The sequence below is a fragment of the Fundulus heteroclitus genome, unplaced genomic scaffold (genome assembly GCF_011125445.2).
Source record: "Fundulus heteroclitus isolate FHET01 unplaced genomic scaffold, MU-UCD_Fhet_4.1 scaffold_283, whole genome shotgun sequence".
NCBI classification, from domain to species: Eukaryota; Metazoa; Chordata; class Actinopteri; order Cyprinodontiformes; family Fundulidae; genus Fundulus; species Fundulus heteroclitus.
This window is the reverse complement of record NW_023396693.1, coordinates 53,910-71,930: the sequence shown is the minus strand read 5'-3', so window position 1 is coordinate 71,930 and position 18,021 is coordinate 53,910. Positions and strand designations below refer to the sequence as shown.

General features: G+C 42.2%; 1 protein-coding gene across 4 annotated transcripts in view; it reads left to right on the top strand.

The window, feature by feature from the left end:
- acacb (acetyl-CoA carboxylase beta) overlaps positions 1–18,021 on the top strand; it is a 48,129-nt gene that overhangs the window by 17,098 nt on the left and 13,010 nt on the right. For 2 of the 4 annotated variants that reach the window (XM_012863429.3, XM_021317012.2), the window contains exons 3-33: positions 2,214–2,346; positions 2,455–2,593; positions 2,725–2,834; positions 2,916–2,997; positions 3,082–3,180; positions 3,283–3,392; positions 4,634–4,744; positions 4,838–5,047; positions 5,134–5,304; positions 5,386–5,547; positions 5,643–5,806; positions 6,688–6,838; positions 6,929–7,032; positions 7,122–7,203; positions 9,063–9,208; positions 9,291–9,441; positions 9,524–9,658; positions 9,794–9,940; positions 10,779–10,967; positions 11,056–11,156; positions 11,540–11,628; positions 11,717–11,841; positions 11,944–12,057; positions 12,159–12,272; positions 13,384–13,473; positions 13,582–13,700; positions 14,989–15,012; positions 17,114–17,254; positions 17,336–17,435; positions 17,523–17,630; positions 17,714–17,770. In XM_012863429.3, the coding sequence (XP_012718883.2) occupies positions 2,214–2,346; positions 2,455–2,593; positions 2,725–2,834; positions 2,916–2,997; positions 3,082–3,180; positions 3,283–3,392; positions 4,634–4,744; positions 4,838–5,047; positions 5,134–5,304; positions 5,386–5,547; positions 5,643–5,806; positions 6,688–6,838; positions 6,929–7,032; positions 7,122–7,203; positions 9,063–9,208; positions 9,291–9,441; positions 9,524–9,658; positions 9,794–9,940; positions 10,779–10,967; positions 11,056–11,156; positions 11,540–11,628; positions 11,717–11,841; positions 11,944–12,057; positions 12,159–12,272; positions 13,384–13,473; positions 13,582–13,700; positions 14,989–15,012; positions 17,114–17,254; positions 17,336–17,435; positions 17,523–17,630; positions 17,714–17,770 (3,778 nt within the window). Of the gene's footprint in view, positions 1–6; positions 25–2,213; positions 2,347–2,454; positions 2,594–2,724; positions 2,835–2,915; positions 2,998–3,081; positions 3,181–3,282; positions 3,393–4,633; positions 4,745–4,837; positions 5,048–5,133; positions 5,305–5,385; positions 5,548–5,642; positions 5,807–6,687; positions 6,839–6,928; positions 7,033–7,121; positions 7,204–9,062; positions 9,209–9,290; positions 9,442–9,523; positions 9,659–9,793; positions 9,941–10,778; positions 10,968–11,055; positions 11,157–11,539; positions 11,629–11,716; positions 11,842–11,943; positions 12,058–12,158; positions 12,273–13,383; positions 13,474–13,581; positions 13,701–14,988; positions 15,013–17,113; positions 17,255–17,335; positions 17,436–17,522; positions 17,631–17,713; positions 17,771–18,021 lie in introns of those variants that run through there. The other 2 variants (XM_036130156.1, XM_012863431.3) reach the window with 2 other exon arrangements.

The following is an 18,021-nucleotide window of genomic DNA, read 5'->3' as shown; positions in this document are numbered from 1 at the left end:
TAACTTGTTTCCATACCTCCAGAGGTGAGTGTTAGAAAGAGGCTTCCTTCCTTCCCTCCCCTCTGTTTCACCCCAGACTTACATATCCGCTGCGTTTGGTATGTAAACAGTTAGCTTCAAGTTTAAGCAAAAAATGCAGAAAGGGGCAAAAAAAATATATATATATATTAAGGGATTGCTTTGTGCCTGCAGAGCCCCTGCAGACGCGTTAGAGCAGGAAATAGATCACGTTGTTGTGTTTTCTTTCTTTCTTTTTTTTCTTTTTTTTTCAGTCCGCAGAGTTGAGTTCAGCGCCCGCAGTTTTAAGGAAACGGTCGAAACAATCCATGTGTGTAAGTTTTAGAGGAAGGATGTGCAACCTGCAGCAACGTTTCGATTTCATGAAACGGTGCAGTTTAAAAGTAAAAAAAAAAAAGAAAAATAGAGAAACTGAAAAGAAAAGCGAGCATTTGTTACCAGCGGTTTTCTTAAAATACCCTCCTCATGATCGCGATTAGAGTCTAATTGTTCAATATGGCAGGAGCGCGTAGAAAGTGACCCCTTGCTGCCCCACGCTGCTGACATGCCACTGCAACACAGCTGTAAAAAAAACCTGCGTTATCAGGCTGTGTTTTTATAGCAGGCTGTATTTCCCCTGTGGACTGTACAGTGCAAGAGTTAAAGTTCACATGAGCGCAGTTATGTGTTATTCCCAACTAACACGGGTCTGAACACAGAAAGTTAATGGATCCTAATGCATTGAGAGGATAACAGAGAGACGCGTGGTATGTACTTGAAATGTTTTTGAATCAGGTGTCAATACTAAATCGGTACCCACTAACAGATAAGACACTAAACTGGTGTAGTTGATGCTGCCTGGATTGTTATTATATCTTTGTTCATTCGATTTGCTTAAGTAAGCTTAAGCAAACTCAGCTGCTGATGAGCAAACAGCCGGGGCCCCCAGGAGCTCATGAATGCCCATTCTGAATGTATTTTAGGGCTTGTTTGGTGGTCGTTTTCAATTTAATTTAAATGTTCTGAAATTTACATAGGCATTGAAATAATCAACCCTCAAGTAAGAATATCACAATCCCATGGTGTTTACTCGTTAATTAAAGACAGAAATGCATAACATTATATAACTGATTTTGTTTGTAACAGGAGCAACACGTTATTCAACTGCAGCCTAATTAACATAGTATATTAATATATCATAATTCTAACAATGTGTCCCTAAAGTGGGTTCATTTATTGTTGTTGGGATTTTAACACAACTAACCTTTTTATGCTCTCCTTTTCGTTATAGAGTAATAACAAGCGGATATTAGCGGGCTAATTAGTTGGGCTGTCTGCAGTCAGCTGCTCAGCAGTACGAGCCACTTATAGTTTACCAGCTGTGGTTTTGAAATAGCCTGTCCTTAATAAGAATTATGAGCGGTGGCCTTTAGGTTTGGTGTGCGTCAGACAAAGTTGGAGCCTTCTTTCAGCCAGCTGACCAGCAGTGTCTAGAAACAGGCGGGAGAAGGGCCTGTGTTGCTTACAGTCGAAACAGCAGCACTTTTACTACTGTATCTCGATAAAAGGACTGTAGATGTAATTATTTAAGTGTTTTCTTGCGTTTTTTCTTAGTTCTTCAAAAGTGAAAGCTAAGAGTGCTTTTTGAGAATCATTATCTCCCAGTTTTCCGCTCTTTAGGTTTAACAATATATCCCAGAGTTAATGAAAAATCTGGGAGACGTTAGCAATTACTCAATATCAAAGTTTGCTCTCTAAGGAGCAACAGGCTTATTTACTCCACTTGCAAAACATGTGCTGTCTGTTCCAGGAACTGGAAAGTGGACTAAAGGTAAAAAAGTCAGCTTCAGTGTGTTATTTTGTTTGATTTATTTCCATTTTGCTACTTCCAGGACTGTTAAAACCCGATAAACGGCGAAATCACGAGTCAATAATTGCCTAGGTTTGTGTCGCTAATAGAGTGTTGCCAAACGGTGTCATTTTGGAGATAAGATCAGAATGAAAGGAGTTGCACAGTATGTTTCTGCACATGAACTTTCACTCAGGTATTTGATTTTCAGCGCCGTAACCCCCCTCCTCTATTTGTCCTCCTTAACACCCACAGTGAAAATGACATGTTTACATTTTTGCACTTAAAACGGAACAGAGCACGCTCGACAGGGGGAGTTTTACCCCGCAGCTGACCAGAATCCAGACCTTTGTGTTTTCCTTTCTAGGCCTAGCATGTCTGGTCCTCACCTGGTGAAAAAAGGACGTGAACACAGAAAGATGGATCTCCACAGGGATTTCACCGTGGCCTCCCCTGCTGAGTTTGTCACTCGATTCGGTGGCAACCGGGTCATAGAAAAGGTATGAATGAAGGTGATTCTTCTGTTGTTGTTGTTTATTTGTTTTTTATAACACAGTAGGAGTAGCTCCCAGAGACTAATCGGGACAGTTTCTGTTCCTGCGACACAGGTGCTGATCGCCAACAACGGCATCGCTGCGGTCAAATGCATGCGCTCTATCCGTCGCTGGTCCTACGAGATGTTTCGTAACGAGAGGACCATCCGTTTCGTGGTCATGGTCACCCCTGAAGACTTGAAGGCTAACGCAGGTCATTGTGCGCTGTTACTCAGCAGTCATTACCGAGATCTTATCTGAGTTACAGTGAGAAAGAAAAAAACACTGCGAGTCTGCTGTTCAGTCATGAGGTCTGCTACTTGTTTCTCTTTCTCTCCCGAGCAGAATACATAAAAATGGCTGACCACTATGTGCCTGTGCCCGGCGGCACCAACAACAACAACTACGCCAACGTAGAGCTGATCGTAGACATCGCCAAACGAATCCCAGTGCAGGTACAATTCAGGTTTTTTTTATTCTTTATTATCCCCAGACAGATAGAAGTCAGAAATAATCCCATATTTTGTTTTACACAGGGTGTGTGGGCCGGCTGGGGCCATGCGTCGGAAAACCCGAAGCTGCCGGAACTCCTGAACAAAGCAGGAATATCATTCTTGGGTAAAACCTCCTTCAAAGCTTCATGGCCTTCATTTGATTTCGGGCCGTTCTCGTCATCCACCTAAATCTGCTGTGGTCTCTCAGGTCCATCCAGTAAAGCCATGTGGGCTCTTGGAGATAAGGTGGCTTCTTCCATTGTTGCCCAGAGCGCTGACATTCCCACACTGCCATGGAGCGGATCAGGTGATTCATTACTCGCCCGCGCAGTCAAAGTTCACGCCGTCCCAGTTCTCAAAAAGTCTGGTGGAACATTTATAGACCCGGTCCTGTCCTGTTGTCGTCCAGGTCTGAGAGTGGAGTGGACTGAAGGGGACCAAAATCGGGGACACGTGGTCAGCGTTCCTCCGGAGGTCTACTCAAAGGGCTGTGTCCGCGACGTAGACGATGGTCTGGCAGTAAGTGTACTAATGAGTTTGCCTTCTATTACTGATGGATCTATCCAAATGGTCCTACAGTTCCCTCCACATTTATAGGAAAACCGGGTAAAGATGTGGAAAAAAGCATGAAAAGAAATAACCCTTCTATTGCAGACCTATGTTAAAAAGCTAAGAATAAATAATGACTACATACTGGTAAATTTAATACTTTGCATTGCCGCTTTCTGCCGGTACATCCTGTTACTTTTCACAAGGTTGGAGCATACATAGAGAGGGATCATTCACTGAGATGGTCATGGAATAATATTGATTTTGTGTCTAGGGAACCATTTCTGTCAAAATTATGGCACGTTTTGGATCATCATCCTTCAATGATGATGACACAATGATGACCTATTTTCTGTTTACTGACAGAAAGGCTAATATTTTAATGTAAAACCTCCTGGTATTTTAAATACGGCCCATGATGCCAAGCAGTCTGACAAGTTCCCAGGCCCTTCCAAAGGCAATCCTTGAGCCGAGCTCCAGGAGTTCTGGCTTCCAAGTTTGAAACCAGTCGGATTTGCCTTATTTTATTTGGTTTCAACTACTATTAGCAATGCAGGCTGATAACAACTATGTAATGGGTTGAAATACAAAAAAAAACATCTTTATAATTAGAGATTTTACAGCACTGGTTTAACCTTTAGAAGAGCTTAGTTTATAGTTCATACAGGTTCATATCTCCACGTATTCACAGCGATGGTAGTACGACAGAAAGGGCTTTTTCCTGTCATGCCTCCTCAAAAATCTAGCTGGTTGGTTATCTGTTTCTTTATGGAGATTGGTGACGTCAAGATGCCACACTGTTACAGCTTTCTAATAGTGGGCTGTGGAAACTTCTCTTTTTAACTCTCTTGCCACCCCCCTCACTTCGTCTGGTGTTCAGACAATCTTGCAAATTTGGGAAAGTATTTATTTTCTTGCTTACTTGAATGTTCTACTGTCTTCCCTGTTTTGAAGGCTGGCAACCAGAAATTGGCTTTTTTGTCACGTCCTATTTATCCTCCAGAGAAACAGAAAGTCATGAATTACCTGTTGAAAATGATGTATTATAAACAAATCCACTCAGATTTAAGGTTGGATTGTTCTGTAGTTATCAGTCTGGGATAATGCGGCTGCAGGAAAAGATTATTTTAAAGCTTTTCATACATCTTTATCAGTGGTTTCAGTAAGTGTTGTTTGTCAAACGCTATTTAATATATTTTTTCGCTGTTCAGGAAGCTGAAAAAATTGGTTATCCAGTTGTTATCAAGGCCTCGGAGGGTGGAGGTGGAAAGGGCATCCGTAAAGTTGAACATTCAGATGAGTTTCCGAGTTTCTTCAGACAGGTTTGTGTTCTTATGGTTTCCTGAGCCAAAACGTTTGATATTTTACAATTAGCTGCCTGGATTCAACTCTTCTATTGTTTGCCCTGGATCCAGGTTCAGACTGAGGTTCCGGGATCCCCCATTTTTATCATGCAGCTGGCGCAGCATGCGAGGCACCTGGAGGTGCAGATACTGGCGGACGAGTACGGAAATGCAATCTCCCTGTTTGGACGAGACTGCTCCATCCAGAGAAGGCACCAAAAGATCATAGAGGAGGCTCCCGCCACCATCGCTCCCGCCTCAACCTTAGAGCAAATGGAGCGGGTCAGCTGGTCTGGGCTTACTTATATTTGGCCGACCAACGTTTGGCTCAGCTTCAGAACAACTTTGCTTCTCTCTCTCCAACCCAGCATGCAGTGCGGCTGGCCAAGATGGTGGGCTACGTGAGTGCCGGCACTGTGGAGTATCTCTACTCAGAGGACGGGAGCTTCCACTTTTTGGAGCTGAATCCTCGCTTGCAGGTGGAGCATCCGTGCACCGAGATGATCGGGGATGTAAACCTGCCAGCTGCCCAACTTCAGGTGAACTCCAGCTGTTTTTTTAGAAGAAGTAAAGAAATACTGCAGATGCAAAAGGCTTTAACTCTGTGTTTTCTCTGGTAGATTGCAATGGGCATCCCTCTGCACAGAATTAAGGACATCCGAGTGCTTTATGGGGAAAGTCCGTGGGGCGACTCTGTCATTAGCTTTGAAACTCCGGACTGCGTTCCAAATCCAAGAGGGCACGTCATAGCGGCTCGCATCACCAGCGAGAATCCAGACGAGGTGAAGCTTTGCTTCATCAACGCCTCGGCCTTTCAACTGTCTGCCTTTGCACTTATGTTCCCACCGTCGACTTGTGATCTTTGGCTCTTTCTCAGGGGTTCAAGCCCAGCTCTGGCACCGTGCAGGAGTTGAACTTCCGCAGCAGTAAAAACGTCTGGGGTTACTTCAGTGTGGGGGCCACCGGTGGCCTCCATGAATTTGCCGACTCCCAGTTCGGACACTGTTTTTCATGGGGAGAGAACCGAGAGGAAGCCATCTCGTAAGCCTCCTTTTATTATGTTGACTGATCTTTATGTAATAAAGCCTTTGCCTGCTTTGTTGATTGTGAGTCATGAGCAATTTAGGGCAATATTTAGCACCTTGTCCTTCTCCTCTCACATTAACAACCTTACCCGTTCTGCTTACTTTCACTTACGCAATATCAATCGCCTCCGCCCCTCTCTCTCCCCTAGTTGCACCTGCACTCTTGTTCATAGTCTGGTCACTTCCCGCATCGATTACTGTAATTCTCTTCTTTTCGGTCTTCCTCAAAAATCCATTCACAAGCTTCAGGAAGTGCAAAACTCAGCAGCTCGCATCATTTCTAGAACCCCCTCTTTCCATCACATCACCCCAGTCCTGCAGCAGCTCCACTGGCTACCTGTCAAGTTCAGAATTCAGTTCAAAATCCTCCTACTTACTTTTAAAGTTATTCACAATCTCTCCCCTCCATATCTCTCTGATTTACTCCAACTTTCTACTCCCTCCCACATACTTCTTCTACCACTCACTTAGTTGTTCCTTCAGCCCGTCTTAGCACCATGGGGAGCAGAGCTTTTTCTCGTTCTGCGTCTGCACTCTGGAATTCTCTCCCCCCTGACATCTGCAACACCGAGTCTTTATCCTTGTTCAAATCAAAACTCAAAACCCACATGTTCAAGATTGCCTTTTCATTATGATTTTATATTACTTTCCTGTGTGCAGTTTGTGTTGTTTCTTTTAACTATGACAATGTTGCTTTTACCATTTATTGTTGCTTGAACTTCATCCCATGCTCTTTCTAATTAACGCTGTATTAAAACATGCAATAAATCTACTTATGGTCAAACTTCTAAAATATCTTAAGAGCAAAGATTTAAAAGGCATTCTGATGTTCCACAGCAACATGGTGGTGGCCATGAAGGAGCTGTCCATCAGAGGAGATTTTAGGACAACGGTGGAATACCTCATCAAGCTTCTGGAGACCGAAAGCTTCAGGAACAACGACACAGACACTGGCTGGTTGGACCATCTCATCGCGGAGAAAGTGCAGGTCAGAGACTTTGCGGGAGCTCGTACAGTGACTCGTTCTGGAGCCGGGTGATGAATTATGGTAGCGTTGTACTCCGTCCTCCTTCTCCAGGCAGAGAGACCAGATACCATGCTGGGCATTGTTTGTGGAGCTCTGCATGTTGCTGATGCCAGCTTCAGAAAGAGCATGCTAGACTTCCTGCATTCCCTGGAGAGGCCAGTAGACGCGCCCTTCTGTTAATAAAGTCTCACTGTTACCCTTAATGTGAGTTCAGAAGGTTGATGTTTACCCGCTGAATCTGCAGGGGCCAGGTGCTGCCGGCAGACAGCCTGCTCAACTCTGTCACCGTAGACCTGATCTATGAAGGAGTCAAGTACTGTCTGAAGGTATGTGCTCTATTTACACTGGCTGGAAAAGGACTAATACCCTCGTTCTTATGTCATGGCAACAAACTTCAGTGAATTACAGTGAGATGATATGTGGTAGACCAACAAAGTAGTACGTAATTGTGAAGTGGAAGGTACATGGTACATAGTTTTCGAGATGTTTCAGAAATAAGATCACACTTTATGCTTTCAATGCTCATCACACTTTTTTAAAGTGTGATGAGCATTTGTTTTCATCAATTTGCAGACTCTCACAGGTGTTGTGTTTAGTTGCATCCATCTTCCCATTAGCTCTGGCCAGTCTAAGAAAACACCATGAAGCTACCACCAGCATCCGCCAACAGTCCCACACTGTAGACTTAGACTTAGACAAACTTTTTTGTCATTTTGTATGCACAGAGTGCGTACAGAACGAAATTTCGTTTGCATACAGCTTGAGAATTTCAGTGAATTGCAGTGGATTTCAGAATAAAGTAACTTTGCAGGATAGTTTCAGGATAAAGTGCAGCAGTGATTTCACAGTACAGCAATTGAAATGTAAACAATGCAGGACACATGTGGTACAGAGTCCAGTTTTAGCTTCAGCAGTTCAACAGTCTGATGGCAGCAGGGAAAAAGCTTTTACAGAACCTGGTGGACCTGCAGCGGATGCTGCGGAACCTCTTCCAGAAGGTAGCAGGGAGAACAGTCCATGGTGGGGGTGTGAGGGGTCCCTGATGATGTTACGGGCTCGGGACACACATCGCTGTGATGAAAGGTCCTTAATGGAGGGAAGAGGAGCCCGGATGATCCCTTCTGCTGTCCTCACCACTCTCCTCACGTTCTTCCAGTCAGCAGCACTGCAGCCTCCACCCCACACAGAGAGACAGCTGTTCAGAATGCTCTCTATGGTGCTTCTGTAGAAGGTCGTGAGGATGGGCGGTGGCAGGCAGGCTCTCCTCATCCTCCGCAGGAAGTACAGTCTTTTCTGTGCCTTCTTCACCAGTGACGGGATGTTCACAGACCAGGTGAGGTTGTCCGTGATGTGCACCCCCAGGAACTTGGTGCTGCTGACCACCTCCACAGCTGAGTTGTTGATGAGCAGTGGAGCTTGGTGCGGCCGGTTCTTCCTGAAGTCGACGATGAGCTCCTTCGTCTTCTCTACGTTCAGGGGGCTGTGCTAGGCCAGTTCTCTACCTCACAGCATTTTTCATGTAGGCCAATAAGTAGTCTTATCTGACCAGAACACTTTATTCTAGATCTTCTGGTCCCTACATGGCTTGTGACAAACTCCAAAAGGAGCTACTCGTAGCTTTCTTCTTACAAGTTTTCCATTAGGGTCAGATTTTTGAAGTACACCACTAATAGTTGTCCTGTAAACTCAGTCCCTGGATCTCTGCAGCTCCTCCAGAGCTACAATGGTCCTCTTTGAGTATTACTCCTTTTTTTGGCCTTTCAATTTGTGGGCAGTTCATTCCCGCGTCTTGCTCGGTTTGTAGTTGTGCCATACACTTTCCATTTTTGGGCGAAGAGTGCTTTGTGAGATGTTTCTTTGGTCTTCACGATGCTGTTGGTTCACTAATGTTCTACAAACTTCTGAGGCCTTCATAGAGTCGATGGATTTATACTGAAATTATATTAAACCTCTATTGTTGAACGACCTTTGGTGGCACAGGATTTTATTTAGAGGTATCAAAGTAAAGGAGGCTGAATACAAATAAGAACCGGACTTTTCAGGTTTTTATTTGTAATAACATGTACTATATCGTGTCTTCCACTTCTCCATTACACACTGCTTTGTGTTGCTGTTGGTCTAGAGTCTATAACACGAAATCCATGAACACTTTATATTTATAAACTACCACCCGTGCCGGCTTCAGGTGGCTCGCCAATCCCAGACAACCTACGTCATCATCATGAACGGCTCGGACATCGAAATAGACGTTCACAGGTTGAATGACGGGGGTCTCCTGCTGTGTTACGACGGCAACAGCCACACGACATACATGAAGGAGGAAGTAGACAGGCAAGACGTTGACCGTGTCAAATCCACACCTTCCTGTCTGACTTCATGTTTGCTGATTCGCCACTTTACTTCATCCCTGTAGCTACCGCATCACTGTGGGCAACAAGACCTGTGTGTTTGAGAAGGAGAGGGATCCCACAGTCCTGAGGTCGCCCTCTGCTGGTAAACTGCTGCAGTACACCGTGGAGGATGGAGGTCATGTTTTTGCAGGAGAACCTTATGCAGAGATTGAGGTTTGGAAGGCTCTGTTTTTTTTATCATAGCTTTACTGTCTGCTTGCATTTTACTCCAGTTTTGATTGTGATTTGTTCTCAGGTGATGAAGATGGTGATGACTCTGACCGTGCATCAGTCTGGGTGTATACACTTTGTCAAGAGGCCAGGGGCTGTTCTGGAGCCTGGTTGTGTCACTGCTCGTATGGATCTGGACGACCCCAGCAGTATACTCAAGGTACGTAACTCCCAACGCTCGGTCCATGAAACAAAGTTGTTGTTTTTTATTTAATGAAAAATGCTCAGTCCATGAAACAAGTATTTTATAATGTTGATGCCAATGTGTAAGGATGTGTTTCCCTCTGGGCTACAGGTGGAGCTCAACACAGCTACACTGCCGCCCCAGCAGTCCCTGCCCATGGTCGGGGAAAAGCTTCACCAGGTGTTCCACAATGTGCTGGAAAACCTGGTCAGAGTGATGGACGGGTACTGCCTCGATGAGCCTTACTTCAGCACTAAGGTGTGTATTTACCTGTCTGACGTCAAAGATTAACCTGACTCTCGCCAGATGTATGTCGCTCCGCCTAGCTTCACTCATATCCATCTGGGACCTCTCCATAGGAATTGCCTTTTTTGAAGGCTGGACCTTATCAAAAATCCTTGCATATGATTGGATAAGCCACTTGTCTGTCATATTTATCGACGTGCTATTTCAACCACTCACACCGAAGCTAACCCGTGACGCTGATGATAGCGACACAGGAAAAAAAAAAAAAAAAAAAATTATAATAATAATAATGTGTTTGTGGCTTTAGTGGCACGCGTTTTATTGACAGTGAGCTGACAGGAAGAGGGGGAAGACAGGTGGCAAAGCGCCGCGGGTCGGAGTCGATCCCGGGCCGACCGCGTTGAGGACTAAAGGCCTCCTAATATGGTTTGCACTAAAAAAAACTTGCCAAATCCGGTCGGGAGAAGGGCGAAAACATCGTTTCCACCAACAAAAGCCTTCAGAGCCGTTCTCTGATGTTCTTTTAATGAAACAATATTAGGTAGATTGGACAACACGGAAGAAATAGCAGCATCAATGTTAACGCTTGCTTCCTCGACGAGCCGCCATTGCTATCAAAACAGTCTCACGTCACGGTCGCTTCTTCACTACGTCACATCTATGAAACTCCAGCCCTGCGTCCTGATTGGCCAGACCATAAAATTGGTTGGAGAAATCACTCTCTATGGGAGATGTTCCAGATAGATGTGAGTGGAGCTAGGTGGAGCGAAATACATCTGGCGAGAGTCAGGTTAGTCAAAGATGCCCGAATCATACAATCAGACTATGCTTGACTGAGCATTTTGTGCAGCTGAAAGAATGGGTCGCGACCCTGATGAAGACTCTGAGGGACCCATCGCTTCCACTGCTGGAGCTTCAGGAGATCATGACCAGCGTGGCCGGTCGCATTCCTGCTACTGTTGAGAAGGACATCCGTAAGGTCATGGCTCAGTATGCGAGCAACATCACCTCCGTCCTCTGCCAGTTCCCCAGTCAAAGGGTAAAAACCCCAAAGGTCTAGTGGCAACATGCGGATTCAAGAACTGCCTTTTTTTTTAGCTAGTAGTTGTTGTGTGTTTGATTTTCAGATTGCTAACATCTTAGACAGCCATGCAGCCACATTGCAGAGGAAGGCTGACCGGGAGGTTTTCTTCATGAACACTCAGAGTATTGTTCAGCTAGTGCAGAGGTTAGTTGTTCATTTTTTTTAATTATTTTATTATTTTTTTTGTACAATATTAAAAAACATACTGTTAATCTTTTTATTTGTCATTTAATTACTGGCCAGGGCCTGTCTGCAGATAGTTTATTTTACTTCATTATTTTAGAAAATTTCTGCATATATTTATAATAGCCTGTGTAACACAACGACGACTCCAGCGGCTTAGAATTTGTTTTTGTCGAATATTTATAAATTTTTTGTAATAAATGATGGATGATAATTTTGTTTTTTCTTGATACCGAATCAAGTCCTATCTGTCATTAGAACGAATAAAATCAATTACAAAAAGGATTTTAATGGCACACGACTTTCAGTATAACGGCAGCGGTACATTTGTTCCCTCCGTTCAGATATCGCAGCGGGATCCGTGGTTACATGAAATCTGTGGTTCTTGATCTGCTGAAGCGCTACCTGCAGGTCGAGATGCAGTTCCAGCAAGGTAACACGAGCGGCTTTCTAACCAGATGCTTCCTTAACTGCATCAGATGTTTAACTCAAATACACACGCAACGTTTCTTTTTCCACAGCTCACTATGACAAGTGTGTGGTCAACCTGAGAGAGCAGCACAAACCGGACATGAGTCCCGTGCTTGACTACATCTTCTCGCACGCTCAGGTGTCCAAGAAGAACATCCTGGTGACTATGCTCATAGTAAGGCTCCTCCTCCTCCTCCTCCTCCTCCTCCTCCTCCTCCACAGACGGACTCACCTTGTTATTCTTCGCTGTGACAAGAAGTCTTGTGCCTTTGTGCAGGACCAGCTGTGTGGACGTGACCCCACCCTTGCTGATGAGCTCATGGCTATTCTGAACGAACTCACACAGCTGAGCAAGATGGAAAACTCAAAGGTTGCGTTGAGAGCCAGACAGGTGAGCCACCTGCAGCTCAGCCTAAAAAACGCTTCTAAAAAAACGTTGCATTTGGTCTAAGCATCCGAAGAAGATAGTTGAAGTAACATATCGACTCTTAGGTCTTGATTGCCTCCCATTTGCCATCGTACGAACTGAGACACAACCAGGTGGAGTCCATCTTTCTGTCAGCTATTGACATGTACGGCCACCAGTTTTGCCCGGAAAACCTTAAGGTATCGCCCCCATCAATTTGTTGTGTATCTGGGTTGTCTTTAAGTGATGTATGAAGGCTTGCTGCCTTATAGAAATAACATTGGATTTGAGATTATAGCTTTTCCAGCGTGATTTCCAGCTAAGCCAGATTCTTGGTCATGTCGGTAAAAGGTTTTTACACCAACTTCACAACTTATAAGATTTAGAGTTAAATCCAATATAGTTCAGACTCCTGGTAAGAGTTAAACTTAGTTATAAACTTAGTCCCACCGATTTGCACTAGCAGCGATGGGATAACAACGTTAGAGCTAGACGATAATTCAATAACAATATAAATCGATCGACAGACGTATATCGATGATATAAAAAAAGGGCAATAAAAAGTTCAATAAAATAACAGTTTTCCTTCCTTTTGCATTTATATTAGATTAGATTAGATTAAATTAGATTTGATTATTTTTTCCGTCATTACATCCTCCCAACCAATCAGAAACGTAGACCCAGGAACCAAGCTTCGCCCACTTCAAAGAGTTCTGAGAGCTCATGTTCTTTTTTCTCTTTTAAAAACTTGCAGTTTTGGCTAAAAGTTAGCTGAATAAAAGGTTGAGTTTGAATTCAGTGTTTGTGTCTTCTGTATCTAAAAAATAGGTCGCCAAGCAACAACATAAAATGGCCAGGGCTGCATTTAAAATATATATTTTGAATTTGTTGATAATTATCGATATCGATCAATATGATTTCTATTTTATCGATATGCTTTGTTTCTATATCGGCCAGCCCTAAATAATGTTATTTCATTTTATGTCACACTTTGCAGATAGTTTATATCTCTGTACTGTTGAGGATGCTCCCACCTTGGCATGCTGAATGCTTAGTGTGGCTCCAGCAGGAGGACAGGCTTACCTGTTTTCTGATCAGTTCAGCTATCTGACCACTTGATCTCACAGAGGGTGTGTCAAACCTTAAACTTTCAGCACTAGATGGTCAAGCCCAGAGTGAAACTTATTTCCCCAGCAAGACAAACAAAAGTGCGAAAGTAGCTTTTAGTTTTGTGTGGAGAGACATGTTAATGACATCCTGTATTCTGCAACTTAAACATCAGCTAAAGAGTTCGTCTTCTATTTTACACAGAAACTTATTCTCTCTGAAACCTCAATTTTTGACGTCTTGCCCAACTTCTTCTATCACGCCAATCAAGTTGTGTGCATGGCTGCCTTAGAGGTAAGTTGAATCCAAGTTTGAAGATCAGAGCGGGTGAATTTTCTTCTGTTTTTTTTATTGTTTTAGTTCTGTATTTTTGACTGGTTCTGGTGTTTTCTACGCCTCCAGGTGTACGTTCGCAGGGCTTACATCGCCTACGAGCTGAACAGCATCCAGCATCACCAGCTGCTGGATGGCACATGCGCCGTGGACTTCCAGTTCATGTTGCCGTCGTCGCATCCGAACAGGTGACAGAGTTCCTCTTGAAAGCGCAGCCCGTTTGAACCTTGAGTTACTATTGATTGCCTCCTGATTCCACACGTAGATCAATACAGCACCTTAGCATAGCAACAGATAATGCTGTGTCCCTGTTGAGGCCCTTTCCTGATGGGAAAAAAAAATTATTGTAAGAATCCTCATGGTGTTGCAGTTTTAAAAGAAATCCAGGCTTAAAAATATCATGCATTGTCCTATTGCCCTCCGTATATTTCTCAGTTAAATTTCCCTGAATGTATATGACTAAAGGGCTGAATAGTTGAACTGTGCTCAGTAGTGAAGGTGGAGAGCCGTCTTTATTAGGGCTGGACGATACAGGAAAAAAAGCATATTAATAAAATGGAAATCATATTGATCGATATTGATAATTATCAACAAATTCAAAACATATATTTTAAATTCAGCCACTGCAAAACCGGATCTAAAAATAAGTAAAATATTCTTAAAGTTAACGTATTTATGCTTGATTTGAGCAGATAAATAAGATCATCTGCCAATAGAATGAGTATTTTGTCCTCTAAAATAAGATAATTAGATATACTGCGCTTGAAATAAGATGATGGAGATGAATTGTTCCTGTTTTAAGTCCAAAAATCTTATTCCATTGGCAAATCATCTTATTTACCTGCTCAAATCAAGGACAAATACACTCATTTTAAAAACATTTTACTTATTTCTAGTTCTGTTTTTGCAAAGTGGCCACTTTATGCTGTTGCTTAGCGACCATTTTTTAGATACAGAAGACACAAACACTGAATTCAAACTCAACCCTTTATTCAACCAACTTTTTACCAAAACTGCAAGTTTTTAAAAAAATTAAAAAGAATTTGTGCTCTCTGAACTATTAGAAAGGGGGCGGAGCTTAGGGCAGGGCATTCCTGGGTCTGCATTTGTGATTGGTTAGGAGGATGTAATGACTGTAATATTAACCTACATGATAGGCTAGAATGCAAAAGGAAGCAAAGCTTTTATTCTATTGAACTTTTTATTGACCCTTTTTTTTTTTTCTATCATCGATATACGTCTATCGATCAATATATATTGCTATTGAATTATCGTCCAGCCCTAGTCTGTATGCTGCTGTGGTGGCTGCTTATGGCTAACTTGGGATGCAGATAGTTTTCTTCCCACTCTGTAATAATATTAATGTGCACAGGTTTGGTAGAGGATGCTTAAATCTAATCATTCTACACAAAGGTACCTTTACGTTCCCCTTGCTCACCCTCTGCTAATATTCACATGTCAATCATCTTATTTCAGAGGGAGCAGCCCTACTCTGAGCAGGTAGAGTAAAGCTCCTCCCATCCAGCCAAAGCACACTCCGTTGTCTATATATGTCTCACAGCAATGCATGCTGGATGCACCGTGTCGCTTTTCCAACTAGGGTTCTTCTAACAAGCCCGTCCTTATTCACGTTCCAAGCTGAGCTTCTTCAGTTGTCCTGTCACCGCTTCTCTCTTTTTATTTGTGCAAAGCATTTCTGAGCATCAGTCCAGCTTTTTTTTTTTTTTTTTTTTACTTGTTTCATGTTTTTCTCGTAAAATAAAGGACATCAAGCCGGAGATTCTAGTAATTGCTGTTGAATACTGAGCTTGTAACCTCCAGAATTGGATTTTAACAAACAAACAAAATCTTAATCAGATCTCATAACAATCTTTTCTTGGTAACAACCATTGTTAATTTTCTTTAATTCAGCACATGAATCAACTTAGTAGAGACTCGACTTTGAGTTTTGAACCCTGGACTTAAAGCAGCTGTCAGACTCTTGACTTTTGTACATAGATGGGCAATTTTGATTAATCCAGCATTAACATGGGGATGTGGAGAGTTAGTGACTTAGAGTTTAAGGTGAAATTTTAAAAATATTGTGATTCCCCCTTTTTTTTATTTTTTACACTTGTAAGATTCACATCACAATAACAATCTTCTTGTTGTTATTTTCATGAGTTCATGAGGTCATAGCTTTTCAAAACTAGGTTTTACATTGAAGTAGGAAGGCAGTCCAGCCTCTTGCATCGCTCATTAAATCAGATCCAACGAAAAGCCAATTCAAGGCTAGATAGTGATTTACCAGCTAGAAAGGTTTAAACCTCCAAACCCAAGGCATTTCAAGTGTGTCTATGGGTTGGATTTTCATCTTGTTTTCTTGTTTACTTACTGAAAATATTCAGATTACCTACTATTTTCTTGAATAACTCAATTAAAGTTGTGCAATAATAGGTGTAATAGATGTTTTTTCCCTTACAATTAAATACAATACAAATAGAAATCAATTTGATTCAATATTTACAGGAGGAAATTCCTGAAAGAAAAGCAATGCAGGTTTTTCTAACCTAATTACACCATTTGTTTGTTCCAGAGCAAGTTTAATTAGAGTAGTAAAGCAGTTTTAAGAAAAGCAAAATGCACACTCTAATATTTTAAGTTTATTTTATCAATTAGAAAAAAATTATGAATTTAAAACAAAATATGTAATAAATGAATATATGTTTTATTGGGATTTTAGGAGATAGACCAAAGCATATTTCCTGTTTAATTATGAATAGAAATCTAAATGATATATAATTTCCAAATTTTCTTACAAATACAAATCTGAAACTAATTTGTAATTAGCCCTAACCAATTTCCTTGGTCCTTGGACTTCAGAAGACCCCTTATAAATAAAACCTTAGCAAAGAGGGTCTTGTACAGACCAGTTGCTCAAAAAGCCTATGGTAACTTTGGGGGAGCTGCAGAAATCCACAACTCAGGTGGCTTACATGCAAAACACTGTGTAGTATTGCATTTCAACTTTCCCTGACAGGAACTGTTGGAGCCTGAACAGGATTTGAGACCGGCGTGTAGATTTACCTTTCAGCAGGACAGCCATCCTAGACATACAGCCGGACCTGTAATGAAATAGTTTAGATCAGAGTATTTCCAGTCAGTCCGGAGATTCTGTTGTAAGACTTGCAAATATTGTTCATAGCTTCAGGTGCCTGGATGTCTAAGTGTCTAGACGTGGAAGGCTGATAAAGAAATACTCCAAGAGACTTGGAGCATAAAGTGGTTTTGCAAAGTATTAACTCGTTAAATACAGATCCACACCATGTTTTAAAAAATTTAAAACTCCACAGGATATTATTACATTTTTTAGGCAGAGTGAAAGCTGTAAATTAGATGTAGATGCACTTGACTTGATCGGGACTTTGTAGTTAAGACTGCAGACTTTTACCATCTTGACTTTGTGGCATCTAATTTATGTAAAGTTGGTTATAATTCCAATTCTTTTTCAAACAGAAGACAACTTTCGACTAGCTTTTTCGCTTTCTGTATGAATCTCTGCACTTTTCGTCAAAGCACTGCATCTCCTTGAGAGCCTTCAGCGGTTCTGTCTCCTTCTCAGGCTTCCTGTGGCAGCCGGCGAATCGGGCCAGTTTAAAGTGAAGCGGCAGGGCAGTGAGCTGTTAATGGACGGAGCCTTTTCTCCACCCTGCCAACGAATGGGAGCTATGGTAGCTTTCCAGTGCTTTGACGACTTCAAAAGGTCAGTTTCCTTATTAATGATACCTTCTGTCCAGGATTTACCGTCAAACAGAGCAGGTTACTATTTCTCTACCTTTTTTAGGAATTTTGATGAAGTTCTGTCGAGTTTCGCTGAGCCGCTGTTGGGGAGCGCGTCGTTCTTAGAGTCCTGTTCCAGTTTCTATGAGGAGGAGAACATGAAGGTGGGTTTATTGTTCTGTGGGGATTTGAACGTGACGCGAGATGTCAGTCTGTTCCTGCAGCCGCAGCTTGTCTGATGTGCTCTACAGAGCAAGAGGGAGAACCCCATCCACATCATCAACGTGTCGATAAAAACGGCGGACACAGAGGACGACGACGCCTTGGTCAAAGCCTTCACCACCTTCGTTCAGTCAAAGGTCAGCAGCCATGTCTGTCACAAGACTATCGTTTTTATTTTGTTTTTGAATAATGACATGTTTTTATTCACATATATCTACAGAAAGCCATTCTTTTTGAGTATGGGATCAGGAGAATGACCTTTTTGATTACTCAGAAGGTAAACATTTATGTCATACTTTGTACGGTAATAGCTTTGTTGTAGTAAAGCCTGAAAGTTTTTTTTTCTTTTTTTGTTGCAATTGTTTTCATCATGATAATATTTAAATCCTATTTACTCCAAAACAAATAGGTATTACAGTTTATTCCAGCAATATTTGTACTGCTTTGTGATTCTTTGTTAACAAAATCTTCAATAACCAAATATAACCCACATTTATTGAAACAAATAACATTTATTTTAAATTATTG